Here is a 21,555-nt window from a genome sequence, read left to right as displayed (position 1 = left end):
TAATATTAAAATAATATAAACAATTGATTTTATGAAGTTGATAGTTTTAATTTCAAACATTATTTAATTAATATTCATTATATTATTGATCTCTATTTATTGCTCAACACAAAAGATTTCGCACTTGTTTTTTTTTCAAATCATAAACAAATAAAATTGATATCATATTTTTAAGAATGTCATTATAATATTCCATTTACAAAGTAATTTAAGATTAGTTTTAACTTGTTAGTGATTAAGGCATCGTAAATTCACCCGTCTCTTAAAAATTTTATATAATTGACTTAGAAATATACTTATTTATCAAATTTTTTGTAATGATTAATTTAATTACAAATGGAAAAAATTTAAAACACGTGTTTTATTTTTTATCACATTTATTAGGCCTGTACTAAGGAAATTTAATATCAAAATTTCAATCAAACACTTCAATTTTAATTCATAGTTGTTATCAATACTTAACATTGAATGTAGCATTAACAAACATTAAACAGAACTGGCAACAATATTTTCTATAAAAATAGTTTAATACAAAATGATATATTTAAGGCTCCAATTATACCAGTACTATTCTTTAGGCACTATAATAACGTATACGATACGTATTTTCTACAATTTCTTTTTCTACCGTATAGGTCATGATACGCCGCCTGCGGCATATCGTCAGCCAGTTTGATAAAACCTTTAAGCTATTTCGATATATATCATGTCATGTTAAACTGACAACCGCTCGGTTTTTTATATAAATAGTTATTGAAACATTCGTTTATAAACATAATATACTTAAAAATCATATGTCTACAATAAAGCAGTACAATTAATTTCATAACACAATATAATTTTGACTTAAAACATGCACTATTTTTTTCACACATAATTTATTTGAGATTAATAACTAGAACTATTTATTGCGTGCATTAGAATTACTGTACAAAGTGACAGATCAGCTTTAAAATACTAACAGCATTTAGTACATATTTAGTATCTTTGTTTAAATATTTGGTACTTAAATCATGAACAGGAAAATTCAATTTTAAAATGGCCGGTCATTCTGACGTCAAGATGACTCCGTATCGTGTAATTGTTTTGACACAATCTGTTAGTACCTATTTGGTACCTAACATAGATTTTTATTAGATCAATAACTCAAAAAATAATGATTATATTAGCGAAAACAAAAAATATATACAGTAGCAGTAGCAGCCTGTTTATGTCCCACTGCTGGGCTAAAGGCCTCCTCTCCCTTTTGAAAAGAAGGTTTGGAGCTTATTCCATTTATATTTTTTGATTTCGCTAGTATAATCTTTTTTGAGTTAGTAATCTAATAAAAATTTATGTTTAGGTACCAAATAGGTGCTAAATTATTGCGTAAAAAGAATTGCACAATACAGAGTCTTTGTGTGGAAATTATAAATTGCCGGCCATTTTAAAATTATTTTTGTACTAAATGCTGGTAGTATTTTAAAGCTCAACTGACACTTTGTAGTCATTCTGATGCACACTTGGAATTTTTCTTAATATTTGTAAAACAGTTCAAATCACACATCAACATACCACATTGAGGAATTTCATATATGCGTTATTATATAATTCTATTTTAATTTAAACTTGTACCTTTCGTACATGAGTTGCCACAAACAATTAAATAAATAAATCTATCTTAATTTAATAAGTTTATACAAAGTATAAAATGAGGAAATGTTCATGCAAGGAAAATAAGAATTCATGAAATTAGGTGATATTGGTCCTTTAAATACTGTCTTTTAATTATACAAATCTCTATATTTTTGTGTCATTAATAAAGTACTGCATATAAGTTATAGGCCTCGCAACAGGCAAATAAAATAGTCGCTACAATTCGAACGCTAAATAATTGAATGATTTTCAAAAACGAACAAAATTCTAACCAAATAAATCTGAAATTGTAAAATAAATAAACAGAATAATTTAAGAAAACTTTTAAAACGATTCTATACATAGGAAAGTAAAAGGAAATTTTGGTGGAGTACTTAGCCTTACATTTTGTGCTTAGCTTTGAATTTGTACTATGTAACATAAACATGGTAACATTATAAATTAATAAAAACATTGGGATAATTTAGTAGCTATAATAGATTTATATATATAATATATATAATAACTTTTAAATGTTAAGCACCTCAAATCTAATCTAAAAACATTTATTTTTACATTAAAATATTTATAAAAATTGCACTCATATTAATTCACTTTTAAGAGTGGGTTAACATGTGTTACGTTTATACTTCTGACACATTTGTCAGCAATATCGGATGTGTGTTGATCTAAATAGTCAATAATATTGCACTGCTGCTCAATACTGTAGATATCATACTATTGCATGTGTATGCTAACTTTTAAAGTTTGTTTTTAAATGATATCATTTATTATTTTGAATTGGGCATCTATTATGTAGTTATAGACATTTAACGGGTTCAATGATTATGACGTTTTTTACTAATAATTTTCTATCCAAAAAAAATATAAAAATTTTGTAGTATCTTTGTAACAAGATTTTGTCCAAAACATTTAACAAATGTTTTTAATTGTTTTTTTTTTAAAATAAGTATACATAATTTCGAATATGACAGAGGCACTTAATTCCATCATAATATTAATGATAATTGGTAATGTCATAAATTAATGCGAGTACGACGATTAAGACTACTCATAAATGTATACTTGAATAAAAAATATTAGTTGTATGTGATTTGAATATACTGCGATTTTATTATTTAAATAGCTTTTATAATGTTTGTATAAAGAATAAGAAATATATCGACCAACAGTTTGCTTAATGTGTTTTATGTCCTTAGACAAAGCAGAACATTTACAACTATAAATCTACATCCGAAATCTTAGTATAACACTAAACAACACATTGCATGACCTTAGCAGTCACAAAAATATATAATATAAGCTACATTTTATACAGGCTTCACCCTAATTGAACACGTCGTTACGTTATTAATATACAAATATATGAATAAATAATACATTAAAATAAATGCAAATAATATAAAACCTTACGTGGTTAATCTCAAAACTCGTAAGTACGTTTACATATAAGTAATACACAACACTGGAACGTAAATAACATCACCATCATTTAATGTACAATAAATTTCCATTCGAAATAATCGGCAAGCACTATTAACTATAAAAGATCAGATGGAATTACTATTACGCCAAAATATTAAAAACAATTATATTAAATACTATAGAGATATAAATTAAGATGCGCCCTTTGTGAGTGTTATTTATGTAATTAGTAATTAAAGATGAGTTTTTGAATAAATTTTTGTTCAAACTACGGACAAAAATGAACACAAAAGTTAAAAGTGAACAAACGAAAACGTGTGGAATAATATAGGAATATTTTAATCTCGTCAATAGGAACATAAACCTATCGACACGAACTCTCCATGTTGTAACTATATCATCAATATCTATCTACAGACAATTTCCTAATAGAGATCTAGTCTAAGCATCTAGTGCGGGCTTGTCGAGCGGGTCCCGGTATATGATAGTGGCGGACTTGATGAGGTCCGGCTCGTCGCAGCGCGGGCTCGGCTCGCACGGCGCGTCGCGCGGCTCGCACTTGTGGTGCGCCATGAGCAGCCCGCCCACCAGCGCCGCCAGCGCGCGGTCCAGCCAGGTCACGGGGTTGGCGTACACCAGCCCGCCCTCGTAGAAACCGAGGTGGCCGCCGTGCGACAGCTCTAGGTACATCACCTTGTCATGTGAGCCTGTAATAGATAATATGGATTGTAAGTAAAATTACCGTTAATACACAGCATTTGTAATATTATTTGCATCAAAATTCACCATGTTGTTGTGCAGAAATGTTCCAACTCACAGAATCACTTATACAACTTATTATGATTTAAAACGTGAAACTATTTTCATAGTGACAGTAACTGTTATATGATTCTATGAAATGTCTTTAAGACAATATGCATTATGTAACAGGAATACTGTCACTATAAAAAATATTTTCTCTTTTAAATCTTAATACCTTTTTATGTAGTGTCATAACGACTTCTGTGGGTTGGAACATTTCTGCACAACACGGTCTAAATAATAGATGTTGTTGGGGTAGTGTTGAACTGAATTTTTATGATGCTCCCAATCTGGGCCGACAAGCTTTCCGCTAAAAACAAAACGCTTCTCAGGAGACTTCAGCGTATTATATACGTATAAGATGTATCACAAGGTATCTCCATTGAGGCGGCGTATTTTATGGCAGGATTCTCTTGGGACTTGGAGGCAGAGGTGCTCCAAGCATATTATTATCGACGCACTGAGCATCAGAAATGTGGTATCCAGAACACACCAACAATGGAGAGGAGATGGACGGCCGATCAACGGGCGCTACTCCTTAAAAAATGGGACAGACTAGCCGAATCAACTACTGGTCATCTTACGATTGGAGCAATACAGCAAAAATGGTTAGAAAGACGAGGCGCACCACTGTCTTTCCGACTAGCGCAAATAATTTCAGGGCATGGCTGTTTTGGGAGATACCTCTAGAAGAATTAAAAATTAGAAACGGTTTACGATACGAACAGCCGCCAGCGGGGTCGCGAACGAATGCGCGAGCGTACCCGCATCCTCATCATTTGCGGAGAACCAATACCATGGTGGTTTTAGTCGGTAGGAGCCCGACATAACCCTCCATCATCTCCGACTATCCACGAGGATTTCCCCGAGGAAAAAAAAATTGTTGAACTGAATTTAGTGTAAAGTTTGCAATGTCAATTCAATAAGTAAAACACGAGTCGAAGATAAAATTATAGATCAGTAACATTGCTCAAATGCATTCTATGCGATAATATTATTATTTGTTTGAATGTTTATTTTTTTATGTTTAAACATATTCGCTAATATTATTTACGAACCAAACCGTCCATTAACAGAATTTCTTCTTATACATTCTGGTTTTCTCAAGTTAATAATTGATCGAAAATGACGAATTTAATTGTTTCACATCCGGATTCGAATTCACCTGCGCTAAAGATCACAAAGTTATATTAATTAGATAATTTTGTGGTCCTTGCATTGTGTAGCTGTTGAGCACTCTCGTGTATTTAACGATATGTGATTGCGATATATACAATGAAAACTTTTTTCTCTACAATTAACGACGCGTAAAGTAAGCGTTTTCTTACAAACACGATATCGTTGAAACTATTAACCTTGCAAATTTGTTGCACACTGGACGCTTTCATGCCGCGAAGGAAACGGCATTTGTAAATCGCGTAATGATATCCGCGTTTTGTGTGAACAGACTTAAAAAATAAGGGATTTTTATGGATTTTATTAACTCAATAATCACAATTTATTTTTATAATTTTATGAAAATATTTAATTTCTATAATTTATGTAAAGAAAAACACGACAACAAAGAAAAAGACATATCTCGTTGCAATTTACGATATTTATTTAAAATATTTAGATAAGAAATTGTTAGTAAATTACGTTACTCGGCTCCACAATTAATATTCAGTAGCAGCTTAACTAAATGTTTAATTGAAAGCGTGTTACTTTAAACTATTCGCGGTTTACAACTTACTTCCAAAATATTGTAATGTTTAATTTACTTTTTGTAAACAGTTGTATTTGTAAACATCGGAAAGTCTGATTAACCTTGGAGTTATCTTAAAAAACCGTGAAAAATAATTAAGTTGGTTTTTTAGTTTTATAATTAAAACGGAATTAAGAAGAATCTATTCATTAACCCTACGACTGGCTTTAATATATTTATTTAATTCGATACTCACCCCAATAAAATGCACTTTCATCACTCCTAACATAGATAGTAATTAATATAATTTAAAAAAAAATTGTATATACTAACTGACAAATTCTCTGATGTGAGGTAGCAGCGGTTCGGGTACAATCGGATCATCTCGGGCGTTTATAAATATCATTGGTGTCTTTATATTTTGTAAGTAGAAGGCCGACGAACTCCATTTGTACAATTCCGTTACCGAATTGAAACCGTGCACTTTCCTGTAATGTTACAAATAAATTGCTATATTGCACTAAATTCTAAAACTTCTAATAAGCTATACTAATACAATCCATTTGTTGTCGCTGTTTGCGAAATAGATCGATTATACGATGACAAGGTCGCATTATTATAATATAATAAATGTTAACAAGTAAAAATTTACACGATCGTAAATGAAATTATTTAAATAAATAATTTAATTAACGTCTAAATAAGAAATCACGTAGGTAGGAATAAAAATTTAAATATTCATACAGGTCTGAATGTACGAACTTTACTAATTTAGGACGACTAAAAGTCCCCTTTTTTTGCTTTTTAATATCAGACGTGAGAAATTTATAGGAATATCAATATTTATTGCTTGTAATTTCAATATACATAGGCGTATCATTTACGTTTAAAGATATAAGAGAAGCAACACAAGTAAGTAGCAATCAATAGTATTTTATAATAGTATATACCTTGAGTAAGCCTCGTCCAAGTCGGGCAAAGTTCCCGCCGACACGATCGTCGTTTCGTCGAGCGAGTATCGACTCTTCATTTCTGGACTCAGAAGCATACGCTTATGTCTCGTGATTATATTGCGATAGTTATCAGTCATTATGTAAAGGTAGAATCGTCGGAAGTTTTGCCATTGAAGTAGATATACCATGGTACTGAAAGCAATTTCACTTTAATTATTATATTGTTTCTATTATTTTACATTATATCCTTAACTAATAGAAAAGTATAATGGATATTTTTAACTTTTGTGACAAAAAATAATTTAAAATTGTAGCCGAAATAGCCCATTGGATAGATCACGTGAAACTCAAAATAAAATGTCAGGTTCGAACCCGAGCAGTACACAATTGAATTTCCATGACATGCTTTATTTGTGTTTTAATCATTCTCGATAGTGAAGGTCAACATCGTGATGGTAACCTGTAGCGGATGAAAATATGTCACATGTTTAGCTTACATTGAAGCAGCGTGGTGGGATAAGCGTCAAACCTTCTTCTCAAATGGAAAGGTGTCCTCAGCCCAGCAGCGGGACATTTACTTCAAGCTGTTACTTAAGTTATAAAATTTAAGATCTATTAGTATTGAGAGCAACTCTGACATGATTAAGTACGTTATGATAAACATATTGTGCTCCATCATGCTTATATCATTATTGAGACTCATAAAATTAATATATTAATAACTTCGTTGCATTTGAATGAACGTTCTCCCAGGACATAAAATGAGAAGAATGTAAATTCATTGTTTGCCTTCTTATATTTGAAACGATTGAGCCTTAAGTTATTATAAAATACGATTATTGAGGCTTCAATTAATACTTTAGAGAAAAATCGATTTACTCGATGAACAATTGTATACTGTAGGATTTTACAATCTTTCGGCCTTAAGCGGCATAATTATCCCCGCTTCAAGAGCCGCACAATGACCTCTCGCTCTATTTAATATATACTAGATATTTTCTTTTAAATATTTGTGCGTGAAACCTAATAACATAAGCAGATGTGAAAGCCGATAACATTACACGATTTACATTTATAATTTTAAGGTGATGAAGAATTAAAATGCTTTTAATTTCAAAATAGACATTGTAAGTTTTTGATATGTATGTATATCGTAGGATAACATTGCTTTTTGCAAATTTGTCGAGTCGTCAATTGAATGTTTCATATATATTATATAGGCTGCAAAATATTATAAGAAAACTTTAAAGTCGCTATATTGATTATCGTGGGAATGCTTAACAATGCACGGGTGCCACCTCAGAATGACGTGGTCACTGTCTGACTTATTACCGTTTCAAATTATACATTTCGGTAGATACAATATTCTTGAGATAAATATCTTATCTTTATAGTAACTGGCGCAAAATATCTGAGTTTATTTATCTACATATTACATGTACTGATAGGCGCATTTCATACATGTACTTGCATACTATAGTTTTCTACAACTATTATGTATGATATATTTTAGCGGTATTATTGGACTTATTTTTTAATTCTAATCAATTATTAATGAAAAAAAGAAATGTAAAATAGTGGCCTTTTTAATATGAAGAATGAATTATTCATCAAGTTAACGTTTCATTTAGTATTGCGAGAATTTATAAACTTATAAAAATTGTAAAATATATTAACTTTAATTAAGTTAATCATATTCTATATAAATATATAATCATAATTGTTATATTCATAATCTTTTTTATTACGTGAAAGCGATAGCGAATTTGTCCGAAAGTACCTTTTTTGACTTATTTTAAGAAGATAAACACGCAAACAGATGACCTAACGGTATGTGGTTATCATAGCCCATTACACTGATACTTCATGAAGTAAAAATAGACCTGCTGCCTATTTTAATCGTAGAAAGATTCATCTTTACTCCCTATGATGAAAACAAGCTATATGTACGTGATGTATGACCATCATGCCTGTACCTAAATTGACAGCCACTCATCAAACCGGAATACAGCATTACAATTAAGAGGTAGATTAAATTATTAGTGGCTGATAACCAACCACCAAAAATGACCATTGGTAAATCTTTTGACAAAAATACAAATTGATTTCCATATCAAATCTCTCTGAATATCTTTTAATAATATATCAAATATTAACAGATTACATAACGTCATATTCTATACACAGATGATAGATATATGCGATGTCGGAAAATATAGTAAATAGATGAAACCGCGAATAAATAATTTTAAATCAAACTACCAGTTGCGCAATTGTGTGCGCAAATATTTTACTATTACGTGATTCGTCGCAAAATTAACTTCCTAGTAACAAAATGTCCAACTACTCGAAATCTCTATTTAGCATAGCAATACGTTTTATTTATTAAAAGGTATTATTTATATATATTACATAGTAAAACGTGTAATTATCGAAACGTCTAAATGGCCAAGTCTGTAATTAGCAAATCGTCTAATTTTCATAATGTCTGAAAACTTTTGAGGCAATTCCGAAGAAAATATATTTATTTTTAAACAAAACTTATACGTTTGAAAAAATCACTCGATATTCATACCTATTGCATTATATTTGTATAAAAATTAGGTTACGTGACGAAACACAAAACCTTTGCATTTTATGAATAAAATTAATATAAATTATTAAAGTATTATTTGATTACGCTCTTGACCTTACTCCGAGCGATCGTTAATACAATAACATCAATATAAATGGCGCAGAAAGTGTTATGAGAATAGACTGTTATGAAGAGTAAATGCTAATTAACACGACGGTAACGGTAATCAGAGTGACGAATCAAGTGACGTCATACTTTTCGTCTGTAGAGTAGAAATTATAAACAAACCCAAAAATTTTGTTCTTTTTTTTCTAAATCAATGTCCATTGTATCTTCACTAAACACAATTACGATTATCTAATTCGTTGGATGATGTGTAAACATCTTTACGTGCATACCCATGCTAATTTAACGAAAAAGTTTTCAGCTCTAGACCTTTCGATATTTTGTTATTTATAGAGGTATTCATTATGATATCGAGATTCTTTTACATAATATATATGTATATACAACTTATATTCTCTCTTTTAAATATATATTGTTAATTCATTTTGAAAAACATCTTAAGCTTCTAAGTAAATATTATTTATCGTAATAAAAAGTATATATATTCAATGTCATATGATAAATTAAAATATTGCTGATAAATTATAAATAATAACAATGAATTATTATAGTTTTCGTTTTCGGTAAATTACGTAATATTTAAAATTAATTAATGTTGTTAATGTTTTATCTACAAACAGAGTTAAATTATTATCAATCTTAAGAGTAAAGGAAATTAAAGATTTACATTACTTTAAGCGGAAAAAAAGTATTATATACAAATATAATTAATTAGGTATTGTTTTGTATAGAATATTCCGCATGCGTTCGCGTATTGTACCTCCGACTAAGTTGAATCTTTGTACAATATTGTTGTTAAAACTTACTTTAATGTTTCTCTGGCATAGTAACATCAACATTCAATAGGAGGTGCATAGGAAATTTCGAAGTATTTTTTTTAAACAAAAAATTAAAAGGCTGAATAGATATAGGCTCTTTATATATCTATAAAAAATATTTATTGACCCGTGTTAATTCTAATTTTGTATAGAAAATTAATGATTCTATAATTGATTGATTGATTAGTTAAGTTGCCTTTCTGTAAGACTTCACCAAGTAAAATATTATGCTCAAAAATTTTATGTGGTTTTTTAAATATATGTATATAAAAAAATCACACATGCACATAAGACGTTTCCCTAATGGCCCCCACCATTGCTTGCGCAAACTTGACTGAATGACAAAGTTTATTCTTCCTACAATGCAGATGTCTATGTGTGGTGGCGGCGACTACTTACTCAATCCATTTTAATTTGCTAACAAAAATCTCATTAGTAATAGTATCTGCATCGGAATATATATCTGACAGAAATACATGGGTGAAATAATTGCTGGATCTCGTGTTTACATAAATTAGTTATTGGCATTTTATTCAAAATTGTAACTGAAGTTCTTGCTGGATATTCAAAGTTTTTATTAAAAATAAAAAATCACTACAAACATGAGTATGTACTGAATTTTTTTTCCGCCCACGTCCTCGTATACCTCTCTTCTTTGTAGTAAATAAAAAAGCTATTACTAAAGACTAATTCATTTAAATAATCTTATCTAATTAAAAAACCGTTGTCGGTGTCGATAAACTTTCACTATGTCGAGCTTTCGAGAATATTACGAATTACCTACTTTATTTACCATACAATTATTTTAGAAATTCAAAAAATAATACACGAATCATACAATGTCATACCAACTCTAAACACGATGTTTTCCAAATAAACATTCCATTACTCACTCGATGGCATTGTATCCCTGGCATATCGATATACCGCCTATTATATTCTTGGGTCTCTTCCTCTCCTCGCCGAGATACTTCGTTATCAAATTACCGCCTAAACTGAACCCAACTAATATCAGTTTCGTATTAGGATATCTCTCCAACAAATTCTCTATCATGTAGTTGAAGTCATCGGTGTGACCTGCAAAAAAAATACTAAAGATAAACGTTTCGTGTGTCGAATACGTCGTTCGCAATCAAGAACGTTAGCCTTGACGCTTAAAGATAACTTTCATCATGTCAAACTTGCGTGACAGGTTAACCGGCTGCCCAAATCCAAATTTGGTTATTTTTTTTTATATTTAAAGTAAACATATTCATATAACAATAATAAACTTCATGTTTTCTAACAAAACACATAACACCTTCATTGTTATTTGGCTTGACAATGGTATATATGTATATGTGTATCTAAAATTATTAATTTATTTAAACTTACTTACCACAATCTTAATATGTATATATAAATCATCAATCATGATTGATTTTACAAAAGATTAATTACCAATAAGAAATTAACTTGGAAATATTTATTACGACATTGTTCGACTCATTTTAAATTTATTTGATTTTCATTTATGAGCGTTATAACATAGCAAAGGGCTTTAACAATTATTATTAATCAACAAATGTTAATTACGTACGTATCTTAAGCATAATTTTAACCTAACCTTTACTTAAATTTATTACGAAGTTATTTTACACATGCTAATTCTTAAATGATTTTATAAATTTCTTCTCGGATTGATTATTTTATTTTATAGTTTTAGTACATAGGCTGTTTAGTACGAAATAGGTTGAAAATTTTCTGAAAGGATTTAAATGATTAGTACAGTAGGGGATCTCCTGTTTGTAATAAAGTGGTAGCTAGGTAGTTGTAAAATAAAGAAAAACTCATTTTTACAAATTAACAATAAACCTAGTATCTGAAATATAAATTAGGTACATTTTCATTCTTTGAACTGTGTTTAATACGATAATGTCAACTATAATTCGTTATCAAATTAGACTAATTAGGACTGCCCATATTTAATTTAATTCAAACATGCAGTTCATTTGTATTAATCGATGAAAAATATACATTATTTATTAATTTCAAAATGGACTCAAACCTCTACAAAAATGATTTAAAGTATACGATGCCGTATAAAGCTTTTATATGTAGTATATAGCTGTATACAAGTCTTAAGGTCCTTTTAAGGTGATATTTTGAAAATTCATTACCAAGGATATTCATTAGAGGTAATTGTAAGTGATAATTATTTATTTTAATTATTTAAGCATAGGAAACAAACAGTCAAATAGAATAATACAATTAATGCACATAACATAACTTATACCAATAATGTTTCTAACTATAATTAATAAATTAATTCTATAAATTAAATAGTTTCGTGTTCGTAGTTCGTTGACCACGTAAACTAAACTAGATCTGATATCGTGGGTTCATGAAAATGCAAATAAAGCTCCACAAAGGTTTCATGTTTTATTGTTATCGACCACATTGCCTGGATCAATCCAAACATCAACAAGCCCTTTATATCACCTATCTATATCATATATCTATCTATCTAGAGTCATAGAAGCATAGTAATAGGAACTCCATTCTGTACATGATATACGCCCGGGCTGATAGACCGCTTGATTCCGACTTAAGTCAACCGAATCAAATTACAACTCGATATTAAGTACAAATATAAGTTAAGTTTTATTGTTACTAACATATAGGCCTTATGTTGTCTGTATTATCGTTACTAATATTACAATCGCGAAAGTGAGTTTGCTTGAGTCGCAATCGGAAACCAATAATAGTTTATAATACGGAAGAAATATTATATATATATATATAATATTATATATATATATATATATATATATATATATATATATATATATATATATATATATATATATATATATATATATATAATATAATAATATTATGGCCAGTACAGTCGGGAAAAATGTTCTGCACTGGCTGCCCCCGCCTTGCCGGCCCGCAAGATGCCTCTTCACGCCTCGTTTGAAGGAACCCGGGTTGTAAGAGGAGGGGAACAGATGGTAAAGAATTCAATTTTTTTGGAAGTGTGATATATAGTTAAGAGATTCTATAAGACTTCCTATAACTGCGTTATTAAAAAAGACCCGTCGGTACATCAATTTATATGATTTCGTGTTCTTTTTTTAAAAAGACCTATTCGAGGTTTTCTAAAATCAGTTTCGCTTCTGGATGCTAAATATATATATTAATTTAGCCTGCCCTCGAACCTCGAAGTTCTGGATTCAATATGAATAATTTATATATACGTCTTTCAATAAACATAATTTATGCAACCGATCTTTAATAAGTAAGCAACAGTTTAACTTTTGAAAAAGGATTTCACCCGAATCATGAGAAGTTTAATAAATACAATTTAAGCATTTATATTTTGTACAAATAAATAATAACACTGTCACAAATATTTCGTTAAGGACCTTGTGTCCTATAATGTGGACCGTTTTTCAAAATCTTATATCAATTTTAACTAAAGTCTACTACGGTTACATCAATGTCAGTGTCGATTAAAAACCATCAAGCGCTTTTCGTTTTTAGTTTTCAAAGACAAATGGATCAAATATTTCATATACAGACACAGTCACGTTACTTTTGCATGTACATATATTATATAGCTTGTATTTATTTCGTAATATCGATGCTGTTATTTTTTATTCCATTTTTACCGAGTGACGTAATTTTCGATTGTCGTCAACCTTGACATTGTCTATATAAACCTCGAATACATCGGGCAGTCGAACAAGAGGGGAAAACTTTATGCGTTCCTATTTTTGAAACAATCAAACATACTAAATAAACACTAAACATGAATCACTTTAAATACATTTATAAACGCTGATAATTTGTTATTTTATTACGAGTATCGAATATTTTTTATAGCCTTGTCATATTCGCTTCACCAATTAAAAAGATCCATCGTATTTTATATGTATATTAATTTAATTTATTGCATGTTGGGTAAGATACTATAGACGGTGGGCCTTCCGTCCCATAATAATATCCCGGGACATTTTTCACACACGGCCATCTGATCCGAAATTAAGCTTGTACAAAGCTTGTGCTATGGAAACCATACAACTGATATACTACATATACTACTTTTCTTTTGTAAATACATACTTATATAGATAATTACACCCAGACTCAGGACAAACAGACATGTTCATGCACACAAATGTCTGTCCTGGAAGGTTGTGGGAGTCGAACCCACAACCTTCGGCGTGAAAGGCAAGTATACTACCAACCACGCCAACCGGCTCAAATGGTCCCATGGTCGGGTCAACTAGGTAGTTTGCGCAAGCTAGCCGGTGGTGCTCCCGAAGAGAGTACCAATAGTTTTCAGTGGTTATTCTAGCACACTCAATACCGGTAAGTCCTACATAATCTCTCGTTTCTTGTGAAGTAACGAATAGAATCGTGATGATTATGATGATGTTTCTCTTTTCATCCTATTATACGTACTTTTTTTTTTTATAGGATAGGAAGGTGGACGAGCATATGGGCCACCTGATGGTAAGTGGTCACCAAACGCCCTTAGACATTGGCATTGTAAGAAAAGTCAACCATCGCTTATAGCCAATGCGCCACCAACCTTGGGAACTAAGATTTTATGTCCCTTGTGTCTGTAATTACACTGGCTCACTCACCCTTCAAACCGGAACACAACAATATCAAGTATTGCTGTTTTGCGGTAGAATATCTGATGAGTGGGTGGTACCTACCCAGACGAGCTTGCATAAAGCCCTACCACCAGTACAATATACTTATGGTTGTATATTTAGTTTACACAGTACCTATTATTTTGACAAGCATTGTCTCAGCTTCACTGGCATCTAAGTATCAAACTAATCGTAAGTCAGAATTTAAAACAGATGAAGTCGATTTTATATTACTTCTAAATGTCGTATAGATTTGAAACTATTCAACTTGTGTAATCCGGTTGATACAACAATTTGGACCATCGGTAAGTGCGAAACGATAGAGTGAAACTCTTCACATTGGGTTCTTTTTGATTGTGTTACTGAAACCTATACATTGAAAATTTCGTGATTCTTATTTAATTTTATAACTTTAGTTATTTTTTGTTTAGACGGAAACGAAAAATGAAAATATTTTTATTAAATTCACTTTTAATTAATACACTTTATAATTATTGAAACGGTCAAACTTTCTATTATAATTAAGCGTAGCGATTTGTTCTGTGAAAGTGTTTTGCGTGTTAGTTAGAAATTATTTCTATTGTCTTAATTTAAAAGTAATTTACACTGTCTTCCTGACCGATTTCGGTCAAGGCGGTCAGACACGAATGGTGAGTACAGGTGCAGGATCAACGGGTTCACGGGAGTGAAAACACTACAAACTTCCAAACATCGGGTTTTACTGATAATTTTTCGTCAGAAAAACCAAATAGCAATTGACCGTACTTGAACACCGAACCTCGGGAATTGCAGCTTTATAAGTAAACTACTAGACCAACGAATTCACACGTCAGTACGAATTTACTTATTATATATTTAAATCATTCTTTTGTAATTGATTCGGAGTATAATTGTGGGTAAGTTTTTATTCAATAAAAATCCATTGTTTATTAGCAAATAATACTAAAAAGTTTTTAATACATATTATTTAAATTCTAAAATTTAAGAAACATACCATACGAGAATATTCTAGTACCGGTGACTGGAACGCTATTCAACGCTCCAATGTGGTTGAGAACAGAACATCTGTAGCCGTGTCTTTGCGAATAGTGCACGTATGTGCGGATGTACACACTCTCCGATGTATTGCCGATGCCGGGACATATTGCCACTGTTACGTCATCTATATAACAAGAAACTTCGATGATTCCAATGCTAAATATGAACAATTGGATGAATTGTTCAATCAATTTGCAACATTGATTTGTTATGAATCATTTGTCTCTTTAGCAATGAAAATTTTTTATTTGTATCAGCTTAACAATTTGTTAAAATAATAATTATATGTTGGTACTTAAAGTACATTCTTACTTGTTAACTGTAATAAGTATGAGGCAAAGGCCCCTAATTAGGTCGAAATCATTAAGAAGAGCAGTCAAGTGATAACTAAATATTTTTCTTCATCTATCACTTTACATATAAAAAAAATTAAATTATTTCTTAAAATAAAATTTGGTTTAAAACCAACTGCTTACAAATGGTGCAACGCCCGGCAAATTATATTGCACCTTAGGACATTTCACTTGAAAGTAGTGAAGAATTTACGAGAACATATTATTATCATTTATTTGGCCTACTATCGAACAATATCATTCAGAGTCATATCAGTCAAAATTAAAAAAAAAGACAATTTAAAATAAAAAAGTACAGTAACAGTATTTTTCTAATGCATAGTAACTAAGTTTTAAAATACCTAAATAAATGTTTATTTTATTACTGACCTTCATGTTCTGCTCCTAAGGGTTCGTATAGGTCATAGGTTAGAGTTGATTTATCTGGCAAGATTAAGGAAATTCTTCCTCCTATAGGCCATGGGCATCGCACACGACCTATCAGGCTATGAAGAATGGTCTGTACATGACCACTAAATCCCCATAATCGGGTTGGAATGTAACTGAAACAAGTAAAACAATATTTTATTTTAAAATAGTTTTTTAATGAAATATCATTATTTACATGTAAGCTATGCAATTTGTTGATAAACATTTTATCTGTAAAAAAACAATTGAAGTAAAGGATTTGCTGATAGATTTTAACCCCTACATACTTATAATCAAACTGCAAAGAGCTGAAATTTGAATCCTTGTAAGACAATTAGTAATATTTCTCCAAATATTGTTGATACATAATAAAATGCAAATATAATTTAGTCATAGTATAAGAACTAAGTGAAACTTTGTTTACTCATGGCCTATATTTCATGGTATAAATTCATGTAAAATTGTAATTTATGAAAGAGTAGAAATTGAATAGTCTTTATATTGTTTAAATAACATGTTTTAATTGTTATAGAAACTGCATTTGTCCATTTTTTCTATTCACTGTATTGATAAGTTTTATAAACATTACGTCCAACACATCAGAATATGCAATGAGTAAACATTCAATAATGTAAAATATTATTTATTATAAAATATTTCTATGATAACTAGCTGAATGTTAAGTTTATTCTGAAAATTATAAACCTTACTTAGTGAGAATTACTACCATTTTAACAACTATATTTATTACTTTTATGGCATAAGCATGAAATTGTCTTTTCCAAACGACCTTGACGAATATTTGCCCAGATTTGGTGTAAAACATAGAATATTAAATTAGACTAAGATTTTGTTTGTGAAAGTATATAGCTAACGTAAACATAACCATATACCGTAACATGTTTTTCTTTTAAGAATTGGACACAGTAAGCATACATTTTTGTAAACATGACATCATCTAATATGCCGTGTGTGTGAACGGTGATTCTTATTAATAAAAAAAAAACTCAATAATTACCGATATACTTACGGTTCATTTAGAAATGGTGCAATGAATAGAATATTTTCAATAAAATTTCTATCTCTGCCATATATTACAGGCTTATGAGGTTGACTATTCACATTAAGTATTCGAAAAAGCACACACAGAATAACAGCAATTACTGCAAGAAGAACTGTAGACATTTTAGAAAGATGTTTTTAACAACCACACTCCGTATATTTAAAGAATTCTACATAATAGCGGCAAAATTACTTAGACAGATAAATTAAATTTTCATGGCAAGATAACCACGAACCCAATAGGTACCACCAACCACGGATAGGAAACTAAAACGAAAAATTAATATTTAAATTAATGTCAAGTTATGTTGTCAAAGTCTTTCTAGAATCTTTATGACGTACGTTCCGTATAGTTGCCATATGCAAATTAGTATAGTTTTTTTTTATCTACATATATAATTACTTTTGTAAACCCATTTAGGGAGAGCATGTAAACTACCCATTTATTGACATAAATTAAAGGCAACAATTTGAAACATATTTTTGTGTTTTCTCTAGCTATTGCATTATATACATTATTATTAATTTCTAAAGCAAAATGATACTATTTTGTACTCTTGTTCAAATTATAGGCATACCTACTAATTTTGTCACCCTCTTTTAATATAAAAATAAGTCTACTAGATACCTAGGTCCTAGCGGGCTTGCCGGTAACTGAGGGACTTTTTTGAGCGCATCTACCATGTAGGAGGGTTTGCCCATACTCGCCGCGCTGGGCAGTCGTGTTGGCGAGCGCAGTAGGGGGGTAATGTTTATGTGTGGGACGCTGCTGCCTATCCCCCCTTTTCCCCGTCCCTCAGTCGCTTCTTAAGACACCCACGGAATAAGATTGGGGGAGTACTATACTAAACCGGCACTTCACGGCTATGACCTTAAGAAGGTGGCGGGCACCGATTGGAAGGCGGAGGACCAGGAGCTTTGGCGCACCTTGGGTGAGGCCTATGTTCAGCAGTGGACAATGATTGGCTGTTGAGGATGATTGATGAGATACGTAGGTAGAATAATAAATAATATTTAAGTACTGAAAGTTTTAAATCGGATAAACATTAAACACATAATAAATATTATTTTGTTTTCCCGTATTGTTGGGCCACCTGATGGTAAGTGGTCACCACCGCCCATAGACATTGACGAGGTAAGAAATAATAACCATTCCTTACCTCGCAAATACGCCTCCAACCTTAGAAACTGAGATGTTATACCCCTCGTGCCTGTCACACAGGCTCACTCACTCTTTAAACCGGAACGTAACAATGCTAAGTATTGCTGCTTAGTGGTAGAATATCTGATGAGTGGGTGGCACCCACCCAGACGGGTCTGCACAAAGCCCTACCAACAGGTATATTGTCTTTAATTTATGCAATATAAAAATTCATAAGTATGCAGCAAAACTAGCCCATTTTAAAGAAGTGGGTCAGGTGTCCATAATACCGGCTCTCAGTTAATATCAAATGGGTACTATAGTTTTTTTAACTTTAACTTTTAATCTTTATATCATACTATGTGTAAGAATACTAGTTCTATTATTACCATAATGTGAAAAAATATTGAGTAATTTGAACAGGATTGGTTAAAATGTCATAAACAAAAGAAAATTCAACACTAACATGAGTGAACCTTTTCTTTGTTACCATTAAAATATTGAAATATCATATTCAACTTTTATGTATTGCGTTATATAAGACAATAACAAAATTCGAATAAGAACATAGTTTTATTATAGAAAATGTTCATATACTTAAATAATTATTATCTACCAATATATAACAATAATGTGAAAATTGCTCAATTTGTAATCATACAAAAAACTTCTTAGTTTTAGTCACAAAATAAAGAAAAAATGTTTGTGTGGCAAATAGCGGGACCTTAGTGTTTAAAAGCAGTCTTTAAGTTGTTGTTATATAACGTGATTTAAAAATGTATTATGTTGATATTAATATATTTTTATAATCGAGTAAAACAACAGACTCTTTACAGGTTGCGGTTACGGAGAGTGAAATTTGACACAAAATTATTTTACTATAGTAACATTGTTTATATTCTAACGAATTTCAAAAGTCTCAATAAACCAAATGGTAATTATCAGTTACCCATATAAATTAATATAATATTAAGTTTTCTTATATTTATTTTTCATTTGTATTACATCTCTAGTTTGCTTATAACGTTCTTTCTTAATGTTTGCCAAGTAGCACAGAGAGCTTAATTTTACACACTTCAAGTATAATTAAATAAAAACAAACCACAAACCTATATTTCGTAACTAACGTCAAATATACTGTTATTTAATAAAATACCTATTGCCATATATAACAACGGTATATACTAAAATGGACGAGAAACCGAATGTTAAATTTTACTTTTAAAAAATAATCATAGCAAAATAAATCAAGTACAAATTTATGATCATTTATTTTACATTGTTACAATTCGCAATCATTTTTATTGTTCGTCTTTTATTGTTTATAGTATATATACACTCAGCTCATAAAAAAATAAATAAAGCACATCTGAAATTATTATATTTTTTTATAAGCTGCTTTTGAGATTAATATTTATGCTTTGAATTATTTTAAAAGTTTAGCAAATCATACTTAACAAATGTTAAATCTTATTTGAAGATATTTTTATAACAACTGTGACCTTTCACTGTTCTTTAATATTGCTAATTCATTTATTTCGAGTTGCCCTTTAGATTGACTTCTAATGTTATCTATTATGTATTAACATACTTAAAATATTAACAGTCCTTAATAATGTCATCTAAGTATAAGTACCTAGATATTATTACATATTATCTAAATATTGTGATTGAGAGTGAGCAATTTTTTTTATAATAATGTTATTGTAACACAATTTAAAAATAGTTACAAAATTGTTTATTTAATAATTTATGATCCAACAAGGTTATTGTTATTTAATTTGCAAAGTAAGATATCACAAGTGAAGAAACATATAGTGATAGAAAATAAGCACAAAATAATTTATAAACAATTGTACATGATTTTGTACACAACAAATTACTACACGTTTGTAAACTTTACAAAAAAAATAAATTACGTAACTTGATTTTAAGAATAGAATTAATCAATAAGTTTAATATTACTTTGGTGACATAGTTACCTCCTGTGTTATCCACAGTAGAGGACTATTACACAATTTAATATTTATTTTTAAATTAAAAATATCAATTTTATAATTTATTTTATTTCTAACACAAGTTTGTGTTTTAATTTAATAGACGCATTAATCAATTAAATGTATATTAAACAAATTGAGAAGAAAACAATGATGACATAAATAGGTGATTAAATGAAATATTAACAAGAGTTGAAATCAATTATATCATATACAAAACGTAATAACACTTGTACAAATCAAAATCACAATTAAAATATTGAAGCTTTAGAATTATTACTGCTAATTGTATGAAATAAGTTCATAAACATATGGGTCATCAAGACATAATTAAATAAATGTTCTAAAATACCCATTCAATATTCAGTATATTTTTTATCACCTTATTAATTAAATGTTACAAAAAAATATTACGATTTATCCAAAAATCATTTGATTTATTGGTTTCAAATGAAGTGATAATTTATCATAGCTGTTCGTTTTCATATATTTATAAGTAATTTCGTTAAATTATAATACCTGATGTATAATCAAGTATTTTCAGGTAAATAAATATCTGTACATAATCTTAGCAATAAACTAAAGCTAAAGCAAAACTAAATCCTAATTCTTTATAATATGTAGTACTAAATCAAAACTAATGCAAAAAATACACTTAGAAAAGCAAAATATGGCTATAATAATATAACAACAAAATATTGTGATGGCATGCCTAAAATAATTGTAATATTGGCAAATAAAAATAACATGAAATGAATAGAGAAACAATCTCACTTTCCGTTAATCATAAAATCAAACATACTTAGTTTATTTTTATTTTATTAAAATAGCTAATAATTATTATTTGTATAAGTTAAAAATAAAGTTAAATTTAAACTATTTGTGTGAAA

The 21,555-nt window shown here is 29.9% G+C and overlaps 1 protein-coding gene across 1 annotated transcript; it reads right to left on the bottom strand.

Moving 5' to 3' along the window:
• Window positions 1-374: 374 nt before the first annotated feature.
• Window positions 375-17,806, bottom strand: LOC126781373 (abhydrolase domain-containing protein 2). The gene is made up of 7 exons (XM_050506331.1): window positions 17,496-17,806; window positions 16,427-16,599; window positions 15,661-15,828; window positions 10,911-11,094; window positions 6,496-6,690; window positions 5,879-6,033; window positions 375-3,767 (listed from the first exon to the last, which is right to left on the bottom strand). The coding sequence occupies exons 1-7, from the start codon at window positions 17,648-17,650 to the stop codon at window positions 3,502-3,504; spliced, it is 1,296 nt and encodes a 431-aa protein (XP_050362288.1). The 5' UTR covers window positions 17,651-17,806; the 3' UTR covers window positions 375-3,501.
• Between the last annotated feature and the right edge of the window lie 3,749 nt (window positions 17,807-21,555).

The sequence above is a fragment of the Nymphalis io genome, chromosome 3, assembly GCF_905147045.1.
Source record: "Nymphalis io chromosome 3, ilAglIoxx1.1, whole genome shotgun sequence".
In the NCBI taxonomy this organism is placed as follows: domain Eukaryota; kingdom Metazoa; phylum Arthropoda; class Insecta; order Lepidoptera; family Nymphalidae; genus Nymphalis; species Nymphalis io.
This window is presented reverse-complemented; position numbering and strand designations above follow the sequence as displayed.

Excerpts from the sequence above, each read along its gene's own strand:
- LOC126781373 (XM_050506331.1), bottom strand. The coding sequence starts at position 17,650 with ATGTCTACAGTTCTTCTTGCAGTAATTGCTGTTATTCTGTGTGTGCTT. Across the intron at positions 15,829-16,426 it reads CTTAGGAGCAGAACATGAAG|ATGACGTAACAGTGGCAATA; the intron begins GTCAGTAATAAA and ends CTTGTTATATAG. Across the intron at positions 6,691-10,910 it reads CAGGGATACAATGCCATCGA|TACCATGGTATATCTACTTC; the intron begins GTGAGTAATGGA and ends AATTGCTTTCAG.